Source organism: Rhipicephalus sanguineus, chromosome 2, assembly GCF_013339695.2.
Source record: "Rhipicephalus sanguineus isolate Rsan-2018 chromosome 2, BIME_Rsan_1.4, whole genome shotgun sequence".
NCBI lineage: Eukaryota > Metazoa > Arthropoda > Arachnida > Ixodida > Ixodidae > Rhipicephalus > Rhipicephalus sanguineus.
In genome coordinates, this window is record NC_051177.1 from 230609429 (window position 1) to 230628005 (window position 18577).

At 51.3% G+C, this 18577-nt stretch overlaps 1 protein-coding gene across 1 annotated transcript in view; it reads left to right on the forward strand.

Annotated features, from left to right (window-relative positions):
• LOC119382283 (CRISP/Allergen/PR-1-like) overlaps nucleotides 1-17412 on the forward strand; it is a 443882-nt gene extending 426470 nt beyond the window's left edge. The window contains exon 7 of the mRNA XM_037649987.2: nucleotides 17038-17412. Coding sequence (XP_037505915.2) covers nucleotides 17038-17049 — 12 coding nt within the window. The 3' untranslated portion in view covers nucleotides 17050-17412. The remainder of the gene's footprint in view (nucleotides 1-17037) is intronic.
• The last annotated feature ends 1165 nt before the right edge of the window (nucleotides 17413-18577 follow it).

Consider the following 18577-nt stretch of genomic DNA (forward strand, 5'->3'; position numbering starts at 1 on the left):
CATCACGCGACGCAGAGCTTGCTGGCTTGGCGGCAATATCTGACCAGGCCGCGTTGCTGGCAGAAGTCAAGTCATTCGTGCGCGAGGAAATTGCACGCCAGATCTCCCTCCTCGCCTTTGCCCACCCGCCGCACGTTCAACAGTCGTCGACCACCCTTCTTCCTCCTCTCCGCCGAGCGATTGAGCAGGAAATTGCGGAGGTCATGCCTGAGTACCACCCGCAACGTCCGGCTCCTGCGCCTCAGAGTTACGCTCAAGTTGTCGCCAGGACGCCTCAAGTAATTACTGCGGCTGCCCCAATGAGTTACGCCGAAGCCGCCGCTAGGCCTCCGTTCTTTGAGGCGGGTGTGCCGGCTACATATGCTGACGCCATCCCTCGGCCCCGACTGCAGCCCACTATGCAGTCATTTCAACAGCCGACTCGTCAATCACGTACTGCGACATGGGCGGTACCTACCCCGGCGAACCGATGGCGCACCCCCGACAACCGGCCCATCTGCTTTGCTTGCGGTTACGCCGGTCACGTGGCACGTTATTGTCAACGCGTGCAGCCGCCTCGAGTCGCGTCACCTGTCACCAGCCAGTTAAGCCGTGCATTCTACGACCCACCTTTACCTATGTCGCCGACGTCACGCCAACCTCCAGCTACTCGCCGCTCTCCGTCTCCCCGACGTCGGTCACTGTCACCCATGCGGCCTCGTTCGGTCGCACGAGAGCAGGAAAACTAGTCGTCGCAGTCCAGGAGGCAAGGGCTGCGACGCTATCGAACTGTGAAAGCCCTCAGCGAAGTCCATCGAATGTAATCGACGTGCTTGTGGACGGTGTTCGCGCATCGGCCCTTATCGATACTGGAGCCGCTGTATCCGTTATGGACGCAAAACTTTGCCGCTTACTTCGAAAAGTGATGACGCCACTTTCTGGGATGTCCCTTCGTACCGCGAGCTCCCAGAGTATTCATCCCATAGCAGTATGCACTGCTCGTGTCTTCATTCAGGACGTTCTGTACGACGTCGAGTTCATCATAATTGCGGCATCCTCTCACGACGTCATCTTGGGATGGGATTTCCTCTCCCGCCACGACGCCGTAATTCGTTGCGCACCAGCCGAAATCGAACTCTCACCATTCTCACATTTGACGCCGACAGACAGTCCATCGGCAATGAGCAAGATCCTCGTCCAAGACGATACGAAAGTGCCTCCAAACTCGTCAACGGCTGTGTCGGTCTACTGCGCCGGTCTCTCCGACACCACTGCACTCCTTTCGCCATCTGCCCGCGTCTGCACTAGGAAAGGGTTGCTGGTACCTTTTGCGACCGTGCGAGTCACTCAGGGCAGCACCACTATTTTTGTTACCAACCCATCCCCGTGCATTGTTACGTTGGTTCGAGGGGAATGTCTCGGCAAAGTGGAACCCGTTGAAGACGCACAAGTTCTGGACGCACCCGATGACTCGCACTGTACCAGTTCCCGCACCATCAGTGCTGTTTCCACGTCTGATTCGTCACCTACTGATGTATTTGGTCCCTCCATTGCTGACAACCTTACGTCGGTCCAGCGTTCGCAGCTTCTGTGCTTGTTGGATGAATTTCGTCATTCTTTCGATGTCGGGCAAACTTCCCTCGGCCGCACGTCCGCTGTTACGCATCGCATCGACACTGGCGCCCAACCACCACTGCGGCAACGTCCATATCGCGTGTCTCCCACAGAACGCCGGGTAATTAACGAGCAAGTGGACGATATGCTTCGACGCGATGTAATTCGGCCCTCCGACAGCCCATGGGCGTCTCCTGTTGTTCTCGTTACGAAGAAGGACGGTTCTGTGCGGTTCTGTGTGGACTACCGACGGCTCAACAAGGTCACCCGCAAGGATGTTTATCCACTGCCGCGAATCGACGACGCGATTGACAGCCTCCAAGGAGCAGAATTCTTTTCATCTCTCGATTTGCGTTCAGGGTACTGGCAAGTACCCATGGCTGATGACGCTCGACCAAAGACAGCCTTTGTCACGCCCGACGGCTTGTACGAGTTCAACGTCATGCCGGTCGGTCTGTGTAATGCGCCCGCGACCTTCGAGCGCATGATGGACACCGTTCTGCGTAACTTGAAATGGCACACGTGCCTGTGTTACCTGGACGACGTCGTCGTCTTCGCTCCGGACTTCTCCACGCATCTCCAATGTCTGCGGCATGATTTGACACGTTTGAGCAACGCCGGCCTCCAACTGAATCTGAAGAAGTGCCGATTTGCGGCACGGTAGCTGACAATCCTCGGCTACGTCGTGTCCAAAGACGGAATCCTTCCCGATCCGGCCAAGCTTCGGGCCGTGGCCGAATTTCCCAAACCTACGTCCGTCAAAGAACTGCGCAGTTTCGTCGGACTGTGTTCATACTTTCGACGCTTCATACGAAACTTTGCCACCATCATATCGCCGCTGACGAAGCTCCTTGGAAGTAACGGACCCCTAAATTCGTGGTCGTCCGAGTGTGACGACGCGTTCGCAAAGCTCCGTCGCTTGTTGACGTCTCCTCCCATACTACGTCACTACGACCCTACGGCCCCTACGGAGGTACACACGGACGCCAGCGGTGTAGGCCTCGGCGCCGTCCTTGCGCAACGCAAACCAGGGTTCCCCGAATATGTCGTGGCATACGCAAGCCGTACGCTTACCAGAGCCGAGACCAATTACTCAGTCGCGGAAAAAGAGTGCCTGGCGATCATATGGGCCCTTACAAAGTTTCGACCTTATTTGTATGGTCGCCCATTTGATGTCGTCACCGACCATCATGCACTATGCTGGCTGTCGTCATTGAAGGATCCCTCAGGCCGTCTCGCCCGCTGGGCACTTCGCCTGCAGGACTACGACATCCGCGTGCTGTACCGCAACGGACGCCAGCATGCTGACGCCGACGCCCTCTCCCTTGCCTGACGACAATGCCCCCTGCTCAGTATCTCACATAGCTGTTGCTTCAATCAGCGTTCCCACCATCGCTACCGAACAGCGCAAGGATAAATGGATCACCTCGCTGATCGACTTGCTCACTGATCCGACGGCAACACCATCCACTCGCGCGTTACGTCGTCAAGCCCACCATTTCGCCGTTCGTGACGACCTCCTGCACCGACGCAATTACAACGCCGACGGCCGCCAGTGGCTACTAGTGATACCCAGCAGTCTGCGTTCTGATATATGCGAGGCCTTCCACTCCGACCCGCAATGCGCGCACTCTGGGGTATCCAAAACTTACCACCGCATTCGACAACGATACTTCTGGCGTGGGATGTACCGCTACGTGCAGAAGTTCGTTCGCTCCTGCCTCGATTGCCAACGCCGAAAACCTGCAACGCACGTGTCGCCAGCAGGTCTACAACCATTACCTTGCCCTAACCGTCCGTTCGGGCGCGTGGGCATCGATTTGTATGGACCACTTCCTCTGAGTTCGGCTGGTAACCGCTGGGCCATCGTCGCTGTTGACCATCTAACGCGATACGCCGAAACCGTCGCCCTCCCAGCGGCTACAGCGCGTGATGTTGCCTCCTTCCTACTACACCGATTCATACTGCGTCACGGTCCACCCCAAGAGCTTCTCAGCGACCGAGGCCGTGTCTTCTTATCGGAAGTCGTGGAAGCCATTCTGAAAGAGTGCCATGCTGTTCACCGCAAAACTACTGCTTACCACCCGCAGACGAATGGCCTAACCGAACGCATTAGCACCACCACTTCTGAACCCACGTTCCTTCCTGGAGCGCTCGTATGGCTCTCGGTCCCTACCACTGCAAGTGGCCTTTCTTCAAAACTGCTGCCGAAATACGAAGGCCCATACCGGGTCGTCGAGCGCACATCCCCGGTCAACTACTTGATCGAACCCATCGAACCAGCTTCGGACATGCGCCGTCGAGGGCGCGACATTGTCAACGTGGAGCGCCTCAAGGCCTACTATGACCCACTCATAGTGACGAGCTGTTAGGTCGCCGGACGGCTCCCTTTTCGTACCCGGGGTAATTGTAGAGAAGCCTTGGGACATGGTAATGGGTTACCCTCTCCAGCGCCTTCTGGTGGGTCATCCTCTTTGGTTGCTTGAAGAAAGAACGCCGCTCGCGCGGGGAGTTCGTGCCTTGCCGTGACTGTCGCCATTACTCATTGTAGTTGAGTGCTGTCTATTAAACACCTTAACACGGTCTTTACTTTCTTCAGCTTGGTGGCGAATGGCGCACTGACGACGGAATAGTCGGCCCCAGTGTCGACGAGAGCGGTGACGTTGTGGCCGTCGATGAGAACGTCAAGGTCGCTAATTCGTCGTCTTGCGTTGCGGTTGGGTCGCGGCGTCGGGACACGGCTGCGTCGGTTTGTTCCGCTGCTTCCATGTTGCGTCGTCGGGTCTTCTTCGGTCCGCGAGGTTTCGTAGGCAGGGCTTCGTCCACTTCGCGTCGTGTTCTGCAGGTCTCGTCGCGTTGTCGTCGGCGGCGGAGGATCTTCGGCATTTCGTCATACAGCAACCGCAGCTCCATCGGTTGCTGCCCTTAGTTTCCCGGATACGGGCTAGGCGACCGGCCCCGGTTTGGGCCAGTGTACTGCCGGCGGTGCGGTGACATGTAGCGGCCAGGCGACGGCGAGCGGGAAGGTCGTCGTTCTTGCCACCGTGTTCCGGTGAGGTAGTCATCGATGTCGCGAGGCCGTTCGCCTGGCTGCGGGCGCGCCGCGTTGACGGCGAATCCTCGTAGCCCCATCTGACGGTACTGACAGCGGCGGTACGTGTGGCCGGCCTCCCCGCAGTGGTAGCAGAGTGGGCGGTTGTCAGGGGCGCGCCAAACGTCGGTCTTCCTCGGCGTGTATCGCTGGCCGGCTGGCGGGCGGTATGACGTCGGTGCTGGCGGCGGTGGTGCCTGGTGGCAAAACGGCTGTGGCGGTGCGGAGTCTTGACGTGGGCGAGGAGGGGGGCGTTGCGTCGGGCTGTAGCAGCATAGCTCATTGCTTGAAGCTGCAGCGGTGCCGGCTGAGGAACACCCCATGACTCTTGGATCTCCTCGCGTACAACGTCAGCAATCGACGTCACTTCGGGCGGTGCCAAAGGTGCGAGCTTTCGCAGCTTCTCTCGCACGATGGCTCGGATCGTTTCACGCAGGTCGTCGGAGCAGAGTGGTTGAACGTCTGCGTACGCTGGCGTCGAGCGGCGATTGAATTGTCGGGTGCGCATCTCCAGCGTCTTTTCAATCGTCGGCGCTTCGGAGATGAAGTCCTGGACAGTACTCGGTGGGTTCCACATCAGACCCGCGAACAGCTCCTGCTTTACTCCTCGCATGAGGAAGTGAACTTTCTTGTCTTCCGGCATTTCGGGGTCGGCGTGGCGGAAGAGTCTGGTCATCTCTTCTGTGAAGAGCACCAAGTTTTCGTTTGGGAGCTGGACACGGATTTCCAGTAGAGCCTCGGCCCTCTCCTTGCGGACGACGCTTCTGAATGTGGCGAGGAACCTGGTGCGAAAAATGCCCCACGTTGTCAGGGTTCGCTCTTCGTTCTCGAACCAGGTCCGAGCGGCGTCTTCCAAGGCGAAGTATACGTGCCGTAGCTTGTCCTCACTTCTCCATTTATTGAAGACGGCGACGCGGTCGTACGCTTCTAGCCAACTTTCCGGGTCTTGAAATGACGACCCGCGGAACGTTGGCGGCTCCCCGCGTTGTTGTAGTAAGACTGCCGCGGGCGATGGCACAGGGGCTGTCATCGTTGCCGCCGTCGTGGTCATGGCCTGTGTCTTCCGGGTCTTATCAGGTCGAAGCCCGTACTCTGATGCTAGACCTCGTTGTCTGCGGCTGGCTCGCTGGTCGGGGTTGGCGTCGATGTCTTCTTTGCGACTTGGACTGGGTTCACCGCTTGACGGGGGCGTCCGGAACATGAACGAAAAGCACCTCCACCAGATGTCACGTGGTCGTGACGTCGACAAAGACCGCAGGCGACGTGTCCAAGATGAAACGTTTTATTTGGCCGAACCTGTGGCCGAGAAACGGAAAGTTAATTTACAGGAATACACGCTGTATGCACTGATAGCGGAGATACGGAGCGTCGACCGTCGATCAACTGACAAGCTGTGAAGCGCGTCGGCATTTATGCACGTGCCGTCGAATATTCCAGCGTTATCGCTGGTTGTCGCGCAAACTCTGGAATAAGCTCGAGTGTTCGCGTCTTGCGCCAAACCTTAACAAAACGATCTACAATAATCGCAAAGCTTCTCGAACAATAAGGCGCGGTTTGCGCTGAGCGTTGCTGACAGTCTTTGTGGTCGAAAACAAAATGCCACAAAAGTGATTAATAAGAAAGGCACGTGGCAATATGAGACTCACCACCAACCATGCCTACACCACGCGGTTGGGCAACTCGGTGATGAGGAATACCACACCGGACCTGGCGTTTCCTAGGAACGTCAATAACGCCCTACGGCAATATTAGCAAGAGAACCTAGGGAGAGATCATTGTATCATCCCTGTCTCCTTTGAGGTCAGAGCACCCCCCTCCCCCCCAGAAGCTTTGCAGTGGTAGATTTGGAGGCTTTTCTTAAGAGGCGGAAAGAAGATGATACTGAATAGGCGGACTTCAGACAGGTCCTCGAACCACTCGAAGAAGACGCATGGGCACTCTCTAAAACGGTCCAAAGAGAACATAATATTGACAGGATAGATAGCAGCTTACCTCTTCTCCAGGAGGCAAAGAGACTACGCAAGAAAATTGCGCTTCTGATTACAGAAAGCGAGGCACACGGCGAAACTATCTTTCGCCAGCAAAGGAATCAGATTTCCAACGCAGTAGACGAGCAAATGCGCTCCCGAGCAAAATGGAGCCCCTTATAGCACTTGCTCGGAGACAAGCAAGCAGAATCAAATAAGTACTTTATAGGCCGATTAATCAATAAAGGCGGCAGGCGAACAGGCAACAGATAAGTACCTACCAATCGGCACAGCCACAGAGGCGCAGGTCATGATTATGCAGGTCAGGAGGTAGCTGAACTTGACTCCCCTTTCTGTTCGACTTCAATGTGAGATCGGTCCCCGGGCGGGATAATATTACGAACAAACTACTCGAGAACTTAGATGACAAATTTATTCATTCGCTCTCAAACGAAGACAACAGAGCAAAGGAAACTAGTATAGAACCAACGGAATAGAAAACGGCCTCGGTTGTCCTCATTCCTAAGCCAGGAAAACCACTCAGTCTCAGCGCGGTGAGGGCCATCTCACTCACGTCATGCGTTGAGAAGGTGGCCGAGCACGCCGTACGCAACTGCACTGAACGACACATGGAGGACAAAGAGCTGCACCTCTCCAATCTGATTGGCTTCAGGCCGTCACTCTCCATGCAGCATGTCATAAGCTCATTAAGCTACAACTTCTAGACAGACACACCCGGAATGTCAGGGGAATCCTGGTAGTGTACTTGAAAAGAGCTTTCAATAACATTGCTCACTATCGCATCCTTGTACTTCAGAGAATATGAAGTAGAATATGAAATAGAATGTGAAGGGAATATTCAGCGAATATGAAGCACAAATCAGCCACATCCCTAGAAGCAAGCTAGAACAACAACTCGTTCGAGTCAAAGACCTCCTTGAAAAGGAAAGATACCCCGGCGCCGTCTACAAAATTCCGCTCCAAGACTCACAGGCGTGCTACATGGGCGAGACAGAAGGGAAGAAGGTGACCTTTAAGGGCTTTAATTAAACTGGACGAAAAGATAACTTGCCTCTGGCAGGGACCGAACCTGCGACCTTCGAATAACGCGTCCGATGCTTTACCACTGAGCTACAGCGGCGGCCATCCTCTCGTCCACTTTATGGGGTATATATCTACATATAAACCTATAGGAGTGTTAGTCAGCGCCGATCGCAGCCATGAGAGTGAGTGTGGAACACTCTTTTTCTGCCTGTTGGCGTCACGTAGTACGTGATCTTTGGACGAGCTGGCAGCTGACCAATAATCCCTCGCATACTACCTAAGGATCAAGTCAGCCAGAACGAGACCCTCGCGATGAATGAAGGAAAGAAGGTGACTTTTAAGGGCTCGTTTTTCTTTGTTAGACACAATATTATTGAGAACTAACAGACAATAATGCCAAGGAAAGTATAGGGGGTGTTATTTGTAGTAATTAGAATATAAATGTGAAGAAAGTAAAGTGCGAGACAGGAAAGTTTAAAAGAAGCCTGCAGTAGCACCGTAATGATGTCGGCAAAGGACGCACGATTTCCACGCAGAGCATAGGGAAAAAACTGGACATTGTGTTGACTGCCAATAGGGTTCCATCATCGCAAAAGCGGGAAAAATTACTAACCCGCCTCATCATCGAATGTTTCTGCATGCAATCTACTACTAACACGGTAAATCGGAGACAGGGTCCACTCCCTGAGGTACACGCAGGTGCATTACGTCGTTCGACGCATATATAATAATAAAGACCGCTATGCATTCGTTCGTTGCGAACAAGGCACCCGTATTGGGCGCCGAAACGTAAGTTCTGTTGTTTTGTATTATTTTTGTGGGCGAGTGTACATTTTCTTTAGCCACGACTGCTTACAGGAGGCCGTAAGGTGTACCGAGAACTTTCTGGAAATCGCACGGCATAAGCTGCCCCCCAGCAAGTCGTAACTCCTTCTCTACTTACAGCCAGAGAAAGGGAAGTACACCACCAACCCCCCCCCCCCTCCAGAGGAAATCATAATTACTGTCTAAACTAAAACGGGAGATTCCCCCCGTGGAGAAGATTCGCGTACTAGGCATGCTCCTAGAGGTAAACGGAAGTAACTCACAAAAGATAGTATGTATAGCCGCTAAATCGGAAATAATGGTTAAGCTGATAGTCAGGGTCTCGAACAGATGAGGAGGCCTCACCGAGGGGAACCTGTTGAGAATGTTTCGTGTATTTTTGATTAGTCTATTAACTGCATAGCCGCAGCGCGTAGATGAGAGTAGAGGAACCAGAAGAAATTGGACTCTTATCATTAAGAAGTGTATCAAAGGGGTTCTGGGTCTCCCGAACAGAGCCAATGAAGATAAGCTCAAGCGGCTGGGCATGCATAATACTTTTACGGAGATAGCAGAAGCACAACTGCTAGCACAAATCACAGGACTGTCGTCATCTAAGCTAGGTCGGCGGATTCTAGACGTTCTTGAATTTGAGCCCACTCTAGCAGAAGACAAAATTGTCCAACTCCCGGGCTAGCTTACGGAACACGCATTGGCAGTGCACATCCCACGAGATGTTCATCCTCAATACAACGTCTGCAGAAGAACCGCCAGGGCAAAGGCCCTACAATACATTGCACCGGGTTTCCCAAACCTTGTCTCCTTCTTGGACGGCAAGGTTCTTCTTCTCTTAGATAACTTGCTTACATTCGTAAATAAAAATCAGTACAGTCGTACCCCTCAATACCTAAATCACCGGAGTAGCGAATTTTGTTAGTTCTCGTGAGAATTTCGCAAAATAAAAGAAAATTACGCCATCTCCCGCTAAAGGCAACCATGTGTGGATGCGAAGCAGCGCGGAGATGGTTAGCTTGAGCCTCACTGCACTCCATGCCATTTGTGTCGTCGTGAGATTCTTTAGCGGGGGAAGGAGAGCACGAGCGCCCCGCGTCTAGAGCCAGAGAAGCAGAGGCGGCCATCGGCCGCTCGTGCCACGTCGAGACGCCGGAGGCGTCGCTGCTGCTTACTTGTGGCAGGAGAGAATGAGGCGCGCGACAGGAGGAGTGGAGAGGGGGAGTGGAAAGGAGAGCAGGTGTGTGGAGAGGGCTTGCGCATGCGCACTAAGGGTGGTCACGCCGCACACCACCACCACCGCCGGATTGAACTCCGCCATAAGATGCTTCGCATCTAAAAATATGCAGACCATAACTTTGCACAACCAAAACTTATTTACACAAGTCGGTGATCGTGCTCTATTGAACTCCTGTGCAATATCTGCGTTTTTTCTGCCTTTCGCAGCTTAGGCGACAATTCTGCACTTCTCCTGAAGCTTCACGAACTTACGCTTCAGGAGAACTTACACCCCATCTTTGGCGGACACATATTTTGGCGACAGACTGACGAAAATCATGAAGAAAGCACAGGTCTTCCATATCTTTTTTATTTCAAAAATTCCAAGGGCCCTCATCGCGAGAGTATAGGGGGTTGGGGGTGGGGGTGGGAACAGGCATCGGTTACAAGTTATGCATCTCAAAAGTTGAAAAAAAAAGTAATAGAGTGAACCATAATGTACAAAATTGTTTTACAAACAGATAACAAACGCTAAAAGGCAGCCTAAGTCACCAGAAAAGCACCGCAAAGAACAAGAAAAAGAATATTAAAATACTAAGGTTAGGGGCAACTTGTGCGTGAATGTCTGATGCTATGTTACTAAGGTTAGGTGGCAACTGTGGCAATGTCTGATGCTAATGCGTTCCATTCAATTATTGAGTGGAGCAAGAATGAATGAGCGTAATGGGAATACTGGCAGTTTGCGCATTTGACTTTATGTGTATGATCACGACGTGGGAGGATAACTACCGCTGAATGAAAGAATTCATCGTGAAGTGAAGAATGACAATACTGTTTATGGAACAATGATAAACGGGCAATTTTACGACGAAGCGCTAGGCTGTCTGACTGAGCTTTTTTTCTTTAACGAGGTGATGCTAGTGTAACGTGAATAATCAGAAAAGATCAATCGCACAGTGCGGTTCTGCAAGGAGATGGTGTATGTTTTTTTTATTGATGATGTGTTTGTTCTGGCTTCCAGATGGCACACCCGTATTGTAATTTTGGACGGAGTAACGTGGTGTATCCTAGTTTTAAAGACTATAGTCTTTCTTGGGGAACTTAAACGCAGAAATTTTGGTCTGGTTGTCTGTCTGTCACCCGATTCAGCCACCCGACCAAAGTTGAACCACTTGCTTTTTAGACGAGAAGCAACTTATGGCGGGGGCTTTGTCCCTCACTCTCGCGTCCCGCTGCTTCCACCCCCCCCCCTGCGCATGCGCATCCCCTCCCCCTGTCTCTCCTCTCCTACGCTCTCCTCTAGGAACCCTCTGCTCTACGGAGCGGCGCGCACGACAGGTGGTGCGGCAGCTGCATACGCCGCTGGGGGCGCCACGGTAGTTCCGCGGTATAAAAAAAAGGGGGATTAAACTTCGCGGTTTTTCTGTCCCGTGACCGCAGCCATCCTAATGTTTGGGGGCTGTACTACCTACGAGCATAAGTGAACGCTGTTGTTCCATTTTATATTTCTTACAAGGTTTTATTTTAACAGCGCAAAGACAGGACGAAGGAAAGTGACACACGGACGGGCACTGACTGCCAAATGAATTTTTTATTGACGAAACCAAGAATAAGTAAATAGACGAAAGAGTGAAAAAACGATAAGGTTACAAGATTTTTGTCACGTGTGTGACATCAAATAGCTCATTTTTTTCTAACAATTCCAGTGACGGAACGCTTATGCATCGGTCACCCCTTTAGTGGATGACAACGGCCTGAAATATGTCCCGCGCGCGCCTTTGACAATAGCGTTTTAGGATGGTGACGTCAGACAGGCTGGGGGTGCACCCATGCCTGGCACAATGAGTGGCTAAATTACTACCGATACCAGTGCTTAATGAATTGGCATGTTTGCGAAGCCTATCATTGATGCACCGCCCAGTCTGTCGCACGTACACACTGCCGCGCGAGCACGGAATCCCATACACGACGCACGCCGCACACTCGGTGAATGCCTTGGCGTGCCTCTTCGAACAGCTCGCTCTGCTTCCTTTCCTTTCATTCACAAGGCGGCACATGCTGCCCAGCTTGAAAGGTGCTGAAAACACCACACGGACACCGGCACGTTCTGTCGCCTTCTGGACCCCATGTGAAGCACCATGTACGTAGGGAATCACTGCCACATTGCGGTTCGGCTCTCGTTCCTCCCGAGTACGACGCCCGTGTACCTCCGTCAGTAGCACCTCAGTCAATGACACAGGCAATTGTCGTGGAAATCCGCGGCCAGCAGCCTCTCAATTTGGTTTGAGAAACTAGAGTGCACCGTGCGCGGGAGCGGAATAAGGCATTGCTCATGGCGGACTGTGCAATGCCTCTTTTCACAGACTTCGAGTGTGCGGAGAAGAACGGCAGGAAACTCTTCTTTGATCGGGGCGAATATCCCCAGCAGACTTGGTCGTGTTGAAAGTGCAGGACCAAGTCCAGAAGCCTAATACTGTTGTCGGAGCACAATTTGCTGGTGAGCTTGAAAGACTCCAGAGTGCGCTCGAAGGCACCGATGACGCTCTTGGCTTTTTCCCCATATGCCCCTGTTGTAGACGTAAAAAGAATAAGAAAGTCATCCACATTCCGGAACACATGGACCACCGCCGAACCATCCATGTGTTCAGACAATTCACGGTCATACCGGGCCAACAGAAGATCACTGAGAACCGGTGCCAGGCAGGAGCCGATACACACTCCTGCCTTTTCCACATAATGTGTGTCGTCGTACGCTATGAGCGAGGAACACAAATAGAAGTGCCGCAGCTCAAGAAACGTACTCGTGTTCGTGCCACAGGAGTTCTGGAAACGTACTTCACCGGGTTCCTCGATGGCCTCCTGAACGGCAGGCAGAGGTTCCTCGTGGAGATGGGAATAATAAAGGTCCTTTACATCCACGGACAGGGCGAGCACATCAGGCTGGCTCAAACATTATACGAACTGGGATACTTCCGCTGAACTTCTCACCAGAAAGAGGTCTCTAACTGGTAGTGCCGAAAGGGACGATTGCAGGTAGGTTCTCAACTGTCGCTGCCACGTTCCCCTCTCTGAGACAATGGCTCAGATAGGGCAAGCTTCTTTATGCGTCTTCGCTGAGAAAAAGATGCTCAAGCTCAAGAGGCCATCGTTCAGGAGGCCATCGACGATCTTCTGTTGGCCCGGTATGACCGTGAATTGTCTCAACGCATAGATGCTTCGGGGTGGTCCATGTGGATGATTTTCTTATTCTTTTTAGCGTCCACACCGGGGGCATATGGGGAAAAAGCCCAAAGCATCATCGGGACCTTCGAGCGCACACTAGGGTCTTTCAAGCTCATCAGCGAACTGTGCTCCGACAGAAGTATTAGGTTTCTGGACTTGGTCCTGCACTTTCAACACGACCACGTCTGCTGGGAATATTCGCCCCGATCGAAGAAGAGTTTTCTGCCATTCTGCTCCGCCCACTCGAAGTCTGAGAAAAGAGGCATTGCACCGTCCGCCATGAGGAATGCCTTATTCCACTCCTGCGCACATTTGGTGCACCCTAGTTTCTCAAACCGAATTGAGAGGCTGCTGGCCGCAGGATTTCCACGACAGTTGCTTGTGTCATTGGCTGAGGTGCTACTGACGGAGGTACACGGGCGTCGTACTCGGTAGGAACGAGAGCCGAACCGCAATGTGGCAGTGATCCCCTACGTACACGGTGTTTCACATGGAGTCAAGAAGGCGGCTGGACGTGCCGGTGTCCGTGTGGTGTTTTCAGCACCTTTCAAGCTGAGCAGCATGTGCCGCCGTGTGAACGAAAGGGAAGGAAGCAGAGCGAATTGTTCGAAGAGGCACGCCAAGCCATTCACCGAGTGTGCGACATGAGATTCCGCGCTCGTGTGCAGTGTGCTGGGCGGTGCATCAGTGATAGGCTACGCGAACATGCCAATTCATTAAGGACTGGTATCGGTAGTAATTAAGCCACTCATCGTGCCAGGCATGGGTGCACCCCAAGTCTGTCTGACGTCATCATACTAAAACGCTATCGTCAAAGGCGCGCGCGGGAGATATTTGAGGCGGTTGTCATCCACCAAAGGGGTGATCGACGTATCAGCGTTCCGTCACTCGAATTGTTAGAAAAAGAAATCAGCTATTTGACGTCACGCACGTAACAAAAATCTTGTAACCTTATCGTTTTTTCACTCTTTCGTCTGTCTACATTTTCTTGGTTTCGTCAATAAAAATTTCAGTTGGCACTCAGCGCCCGTCCGTGTGTCACTTTCCTTCGTCCTGTCTTTGCGCTGTTTTTCATGTTTTCAGTTATGTACCAACTAGCCCGCATTTCGCCGTTTCTCCAGGTTACTTATTATCTAGAGAATATTTAACTTAACTCCGGAATCACGAACTGCAACCTAAAGGTTGCAGTTCGAGATTGCGAAAATACGAGCGCCACCCGGAGTTGAAAACGGAAAATGCGCCATCCTATCTCTCACGGCGGAAAAGGGGCGTTTCTTGTCGCGCGCCCATGTATGCAACAGCCTACGGTGTCCCAAAGGCCGGTTTTACCACTGTGAAGTTTGTTTCAGCGAAACTGGCGAAACGCTTGAAAGCTTCAGCGAAACAGACGCATGAATGGATTCGCGCCATCATCACAAATCGTGCCTTGCTGAGTGGTGTTGAAATTCTTCACGCCACACCGGCATAAATTTTTTTCGGATCCCAGCGGATGGAAGGTACGATGTGCATGCTGCTCGTTTCGTTTTTCTACGCTTGCACGGCATATCAGGATGCGGTTGCAGCAGTAGCGTAAAATATTGTAATTATGTTTTAACACGAAAGTGTTTTCTGCCGGGGTCCACCAAGACTTTCATGACGTATTTCCGTCACAGAAATACGTCAGTAAAATAAACGCCATCAAATGCGAAAGAAAAAAACAAGAAAAAGTTCTGTTGTTACTGTATGAATGGTACGTTGAGGCAATTAAAGATTCAAACAAACTCTGTTCTTTATTCTTGTGTAATTTATGTGTACGCATAAACATAAACAAATTCTTACTTAGAATAAGCGGTGCAGTAATAGGTGGATGAGCAAACCTTCATCAATCAGAGCGCAACGATTGGCGTTTTGATCATGTGGCGGGTTGTGCAACAGGAAGAAGGTCGCGCGCTCGCCATCTGAATACCTTCGAATCGCTCGATTTGGCTTGGTGGTGCATCCCAATTGAATTTGGCGATAAATCCCCCCCCCCCCCCCGGCCACTCCAATTCTCAGTTCTCATCAAGATGGCATCGCCTAGAGCGTGTCTGCAATGCGCCGCCATGTTTTAGTACCGCTCCAAACACCAGCCGTTGGTCCGGCGCTGCGAGCAAATATTCCGTTCCATGGATGGTATAGTAAGTTTCACTCCCCTGTGAAAACGACGGAGCGCGCGCGCCTCATTCTCTCTCCTGTGCAGCGCAGCGATGAGCGCTCGGGCCGCTGCCGCGAAACGGGAGCGGCGACGTGGCGATCCCGAACTTCGGGCTCGCGAAGCCGAAAGGAAACGTGAACGGTGCCAAGCGGACCCTGAACTCCGGGCTCGTGAAGCGGAATCAAAACGTCAACGTCGAGCGGCGGATCTCGAGGCGGCGCGGCAACGCGAAGCCGAATCGAAACGTCAACGTCGAGCAGCGTTGTCTCTCTTATAGATTCTCATTCGTCCTCTCAATAAAATTGCACCATCTCCTGCTCAAGCTAACCATCTCCCCACTGCTTCGCATGCACACATGGTTCCCTTTAGCGGGAGATGGTGTAATTTTTCACATGCACATGGGCTTCTTTAAAATCATGTTTGAGGAGTGTGATTAGCAGAGGCGATGGGAATATTAATGTGGTTAATTCACGATAGGTTTGACTGCAGATTGATGCCAAGGTATTTGTAATTGGTGGCGAGTTATACAGTGCTGTTATCAAGGGTGGTTGGTATGCGTTTCTTATAGGTAAGCGGCTTGAGCTTAATACTTAACGCATGGATCACCGAGAGAAAATCGGTGATGGTGATCAGTGGGATTATTTAAGGGTGAATATTAAGTTGTGAAAGTGTAATTAAAAACCTCTGCTGTGGAACGCGATCCAAAGCCCTTGAAGAACCTAAAAATATAACGTCAACTTGAAAATCAGCGTCTATCAGTGCATGAATGCCGTTAATAAAGCCGGCAATTTGGGTGTCGCATGAGTAGCTCTTGCGAAAACCGTGCTGGTGCTTAAATATCATGCGATGGTATTCAAGGCAGGTGATGACCTCAGTAGTACATGTGCTGGAGTAATCTGTAGATTTTGCTCTTTATTGAGATGCGACGATAACTAAGTGGAGAAGCGCGATGATGGGTTTTATTTTGGCGATGCGCCAGTCATCGGAAATGCGAGCGGTTGATGGTGACTGGATAAATAAGGCGATAAGATCGAGCACACACTATGCATTAAAAGAAGGGTGGGTGATATAGCCAGGGCCCTATCGGATAAAGAATTCGCCTTCTGCGTAGCATGTGTCGCAACGCGCAATAAACATACCTGATGACGGACTTTGTTCAGTTTCAGCACAAGTGCGCTTGCGACGATGAAGTGTTTAGGTGACGTTTCGTTTTCAAATAAACCAGTTTATCGAGTGGCTTGCGCTCGTAGCGTCTCTTTCATGTCTTTGTGTCGCGCATCCAGCATGACCGAGTTCTTTGGGCTGAGTACAGTTCATGTGAGCCTGTGCCAGAGTTATCTGAGTGGAGTAGAATTTCCGCGAGTCTGAGTCCCTGTGATTAGATAGAGAAAATTTTAATGAGTCTGAGTCAGCCTTGAACTAGCCCGAAGCAGAATTTACCATTGATGAGTGGTTATGACCGTAACCACTTAATTTAGCAAAGTATGCTGTTGTGTCACCATCAGTGACCAAAATTCTTGACAAAATGGCTTGTTTAACCAAACTATCGTCTGCATAGCTCGATGTGCTACTTTCTGTTCTTTCCATTCTCAGCAGAAAAAGTTGTGTTCCGTGTTAAGAGTACAAGCCTCTTAAAGCAGCAATAATTAATTTTCAGGGCTATTGACGTAATGGCAAGCAGGTGTTCACGAAGCGCCAAAAACGCCCGCCAACGGGTGGGAGGGGTTTCGCTGCCAAACTTGGAGAAATATTGCCTCGTGAATATGCAAAACCTGCCTCGCGCAAAGTTGTTGTGCGCATAGAGTACATCTTCATGGCAGAAACGGCAGATCGATAACCGAGTTTAGTGCACCCCTCTTTGTGGACGATAAATGGGACCTCCCCCATAAGCGGTACTATTCTCTCCTACGCAGGGCACATTTTGAGGAAAGCCACAGCGCACCCAACGTTGCAAGATCTGTGTACAAGCTCATCAGCCTGCATCGCGAAGACGCATCGTACTTGCAACTTGCATCCATGTTCTGTCTCCGTCCAACACGTTGCAGCATCCGCTACACGCAGCGTTGCTGAGCAGGCTTCTTGGAGTCATTGCAGTCATACTGATTCCTCAGCGCACGTAGCGCAAATCCTGTCGTGTTGCCCTTATTAAAATGACTGTTGATTTTCCATTGCCAGAATATGATGGAATTATTGACTTTGTTGGTTATCAATGATTCCGCAAAACTCATTGACTTGTCTAAATATTTCGTGCACAACATTTCTGTTGCGCACTTCCCAATAAAAATGTCATTGACTCATTTTTATCGAAATACCATGAGAAAACATTTCGCAAACAATATTTCTGTTGAGCACTCCACAATAAAAATTTCATTGACTCATTTCTATCGAAATACCATAGAGAGAATATTTCGGAAAGAATGTTTCTGTTGAGCACTTCGCTATAAAAATTTCATTGAAGCGGTTATGTCAAACTACCATTGAGGAATTATTGACTGCTGATGCTACTATCGGGCAACATAAAGTAGTCCACGTGCCACTAATCCCTGCTAAGCCCCGTTTATTTCACTTAGTGCCGTCACTGTCTCGTAAATTTTAGTACGGTATGTAACTCCAAGACACACGCGCGCGCACACAGACTGGATGGTGAACATTGCGGCCGTGGCACGGCGTGCGAACGTCAGAGTTGGGATTCTGACGAAAGGTTCAAGGCCAAAGCGCTCACGAACCAGTTATACACGCAATTTTCGCAAGGGCGCCCTTTCGTTTCTCCAGCCACATGTGCACCGGACCTACAGAACTTCCTCCTACTCTTACTAACCACCGAAACGCCCCGTTTCTTTTGTACACGTTCTTCGTGGTTCTGTCTTCTCGACCAACCCTTTCTTGTGAAGCCTGTACCTCTCGCTACGATCAGAAATGAAGATAGGTTGGGCGTGGAGGCGCAGTTCGAAGCTTCGCCAAGAGTCTGTAAGGTTCCACGCGGGTAAGGATGCGTATAGACATAATTTTTTTTTTCGGAGCGATGGGCGGGGGTGGGGGGGTTCAAGCAACTTTTACGCCGGCTCGTGCGTGTGTTTGTAGGTGTACATGTGTATATGCATATGCAAAACTGAGAAAATTGCGGAGGTGTTAAACCTTTGAACAGCCCCGCCCCCCCCTCCACTCCTCTTCGTGGTGTGCGTGTCGTTAGCTCCCATCGTTATAGAGCACTAATCTTTTATTTACCCTTCCGAGAACAGCTTTTGTGTATGTGCGGGTTCCTTGACTCTGACTCTCCTGGGAGAACAATGCCATAAAAACGCATCAGAACCTCTTAAATTTTGTCTTGTATTTCTAGTTAGGGCTTTTAAAGAGCACAGTAACTCACAAAATAAACTAAAATCACTGCAAGGACTGCAGTGTGTGGCCTTTCCGCTTTCTTTTCTTCAATGCAAGGGGCAACGTATTTCGTGG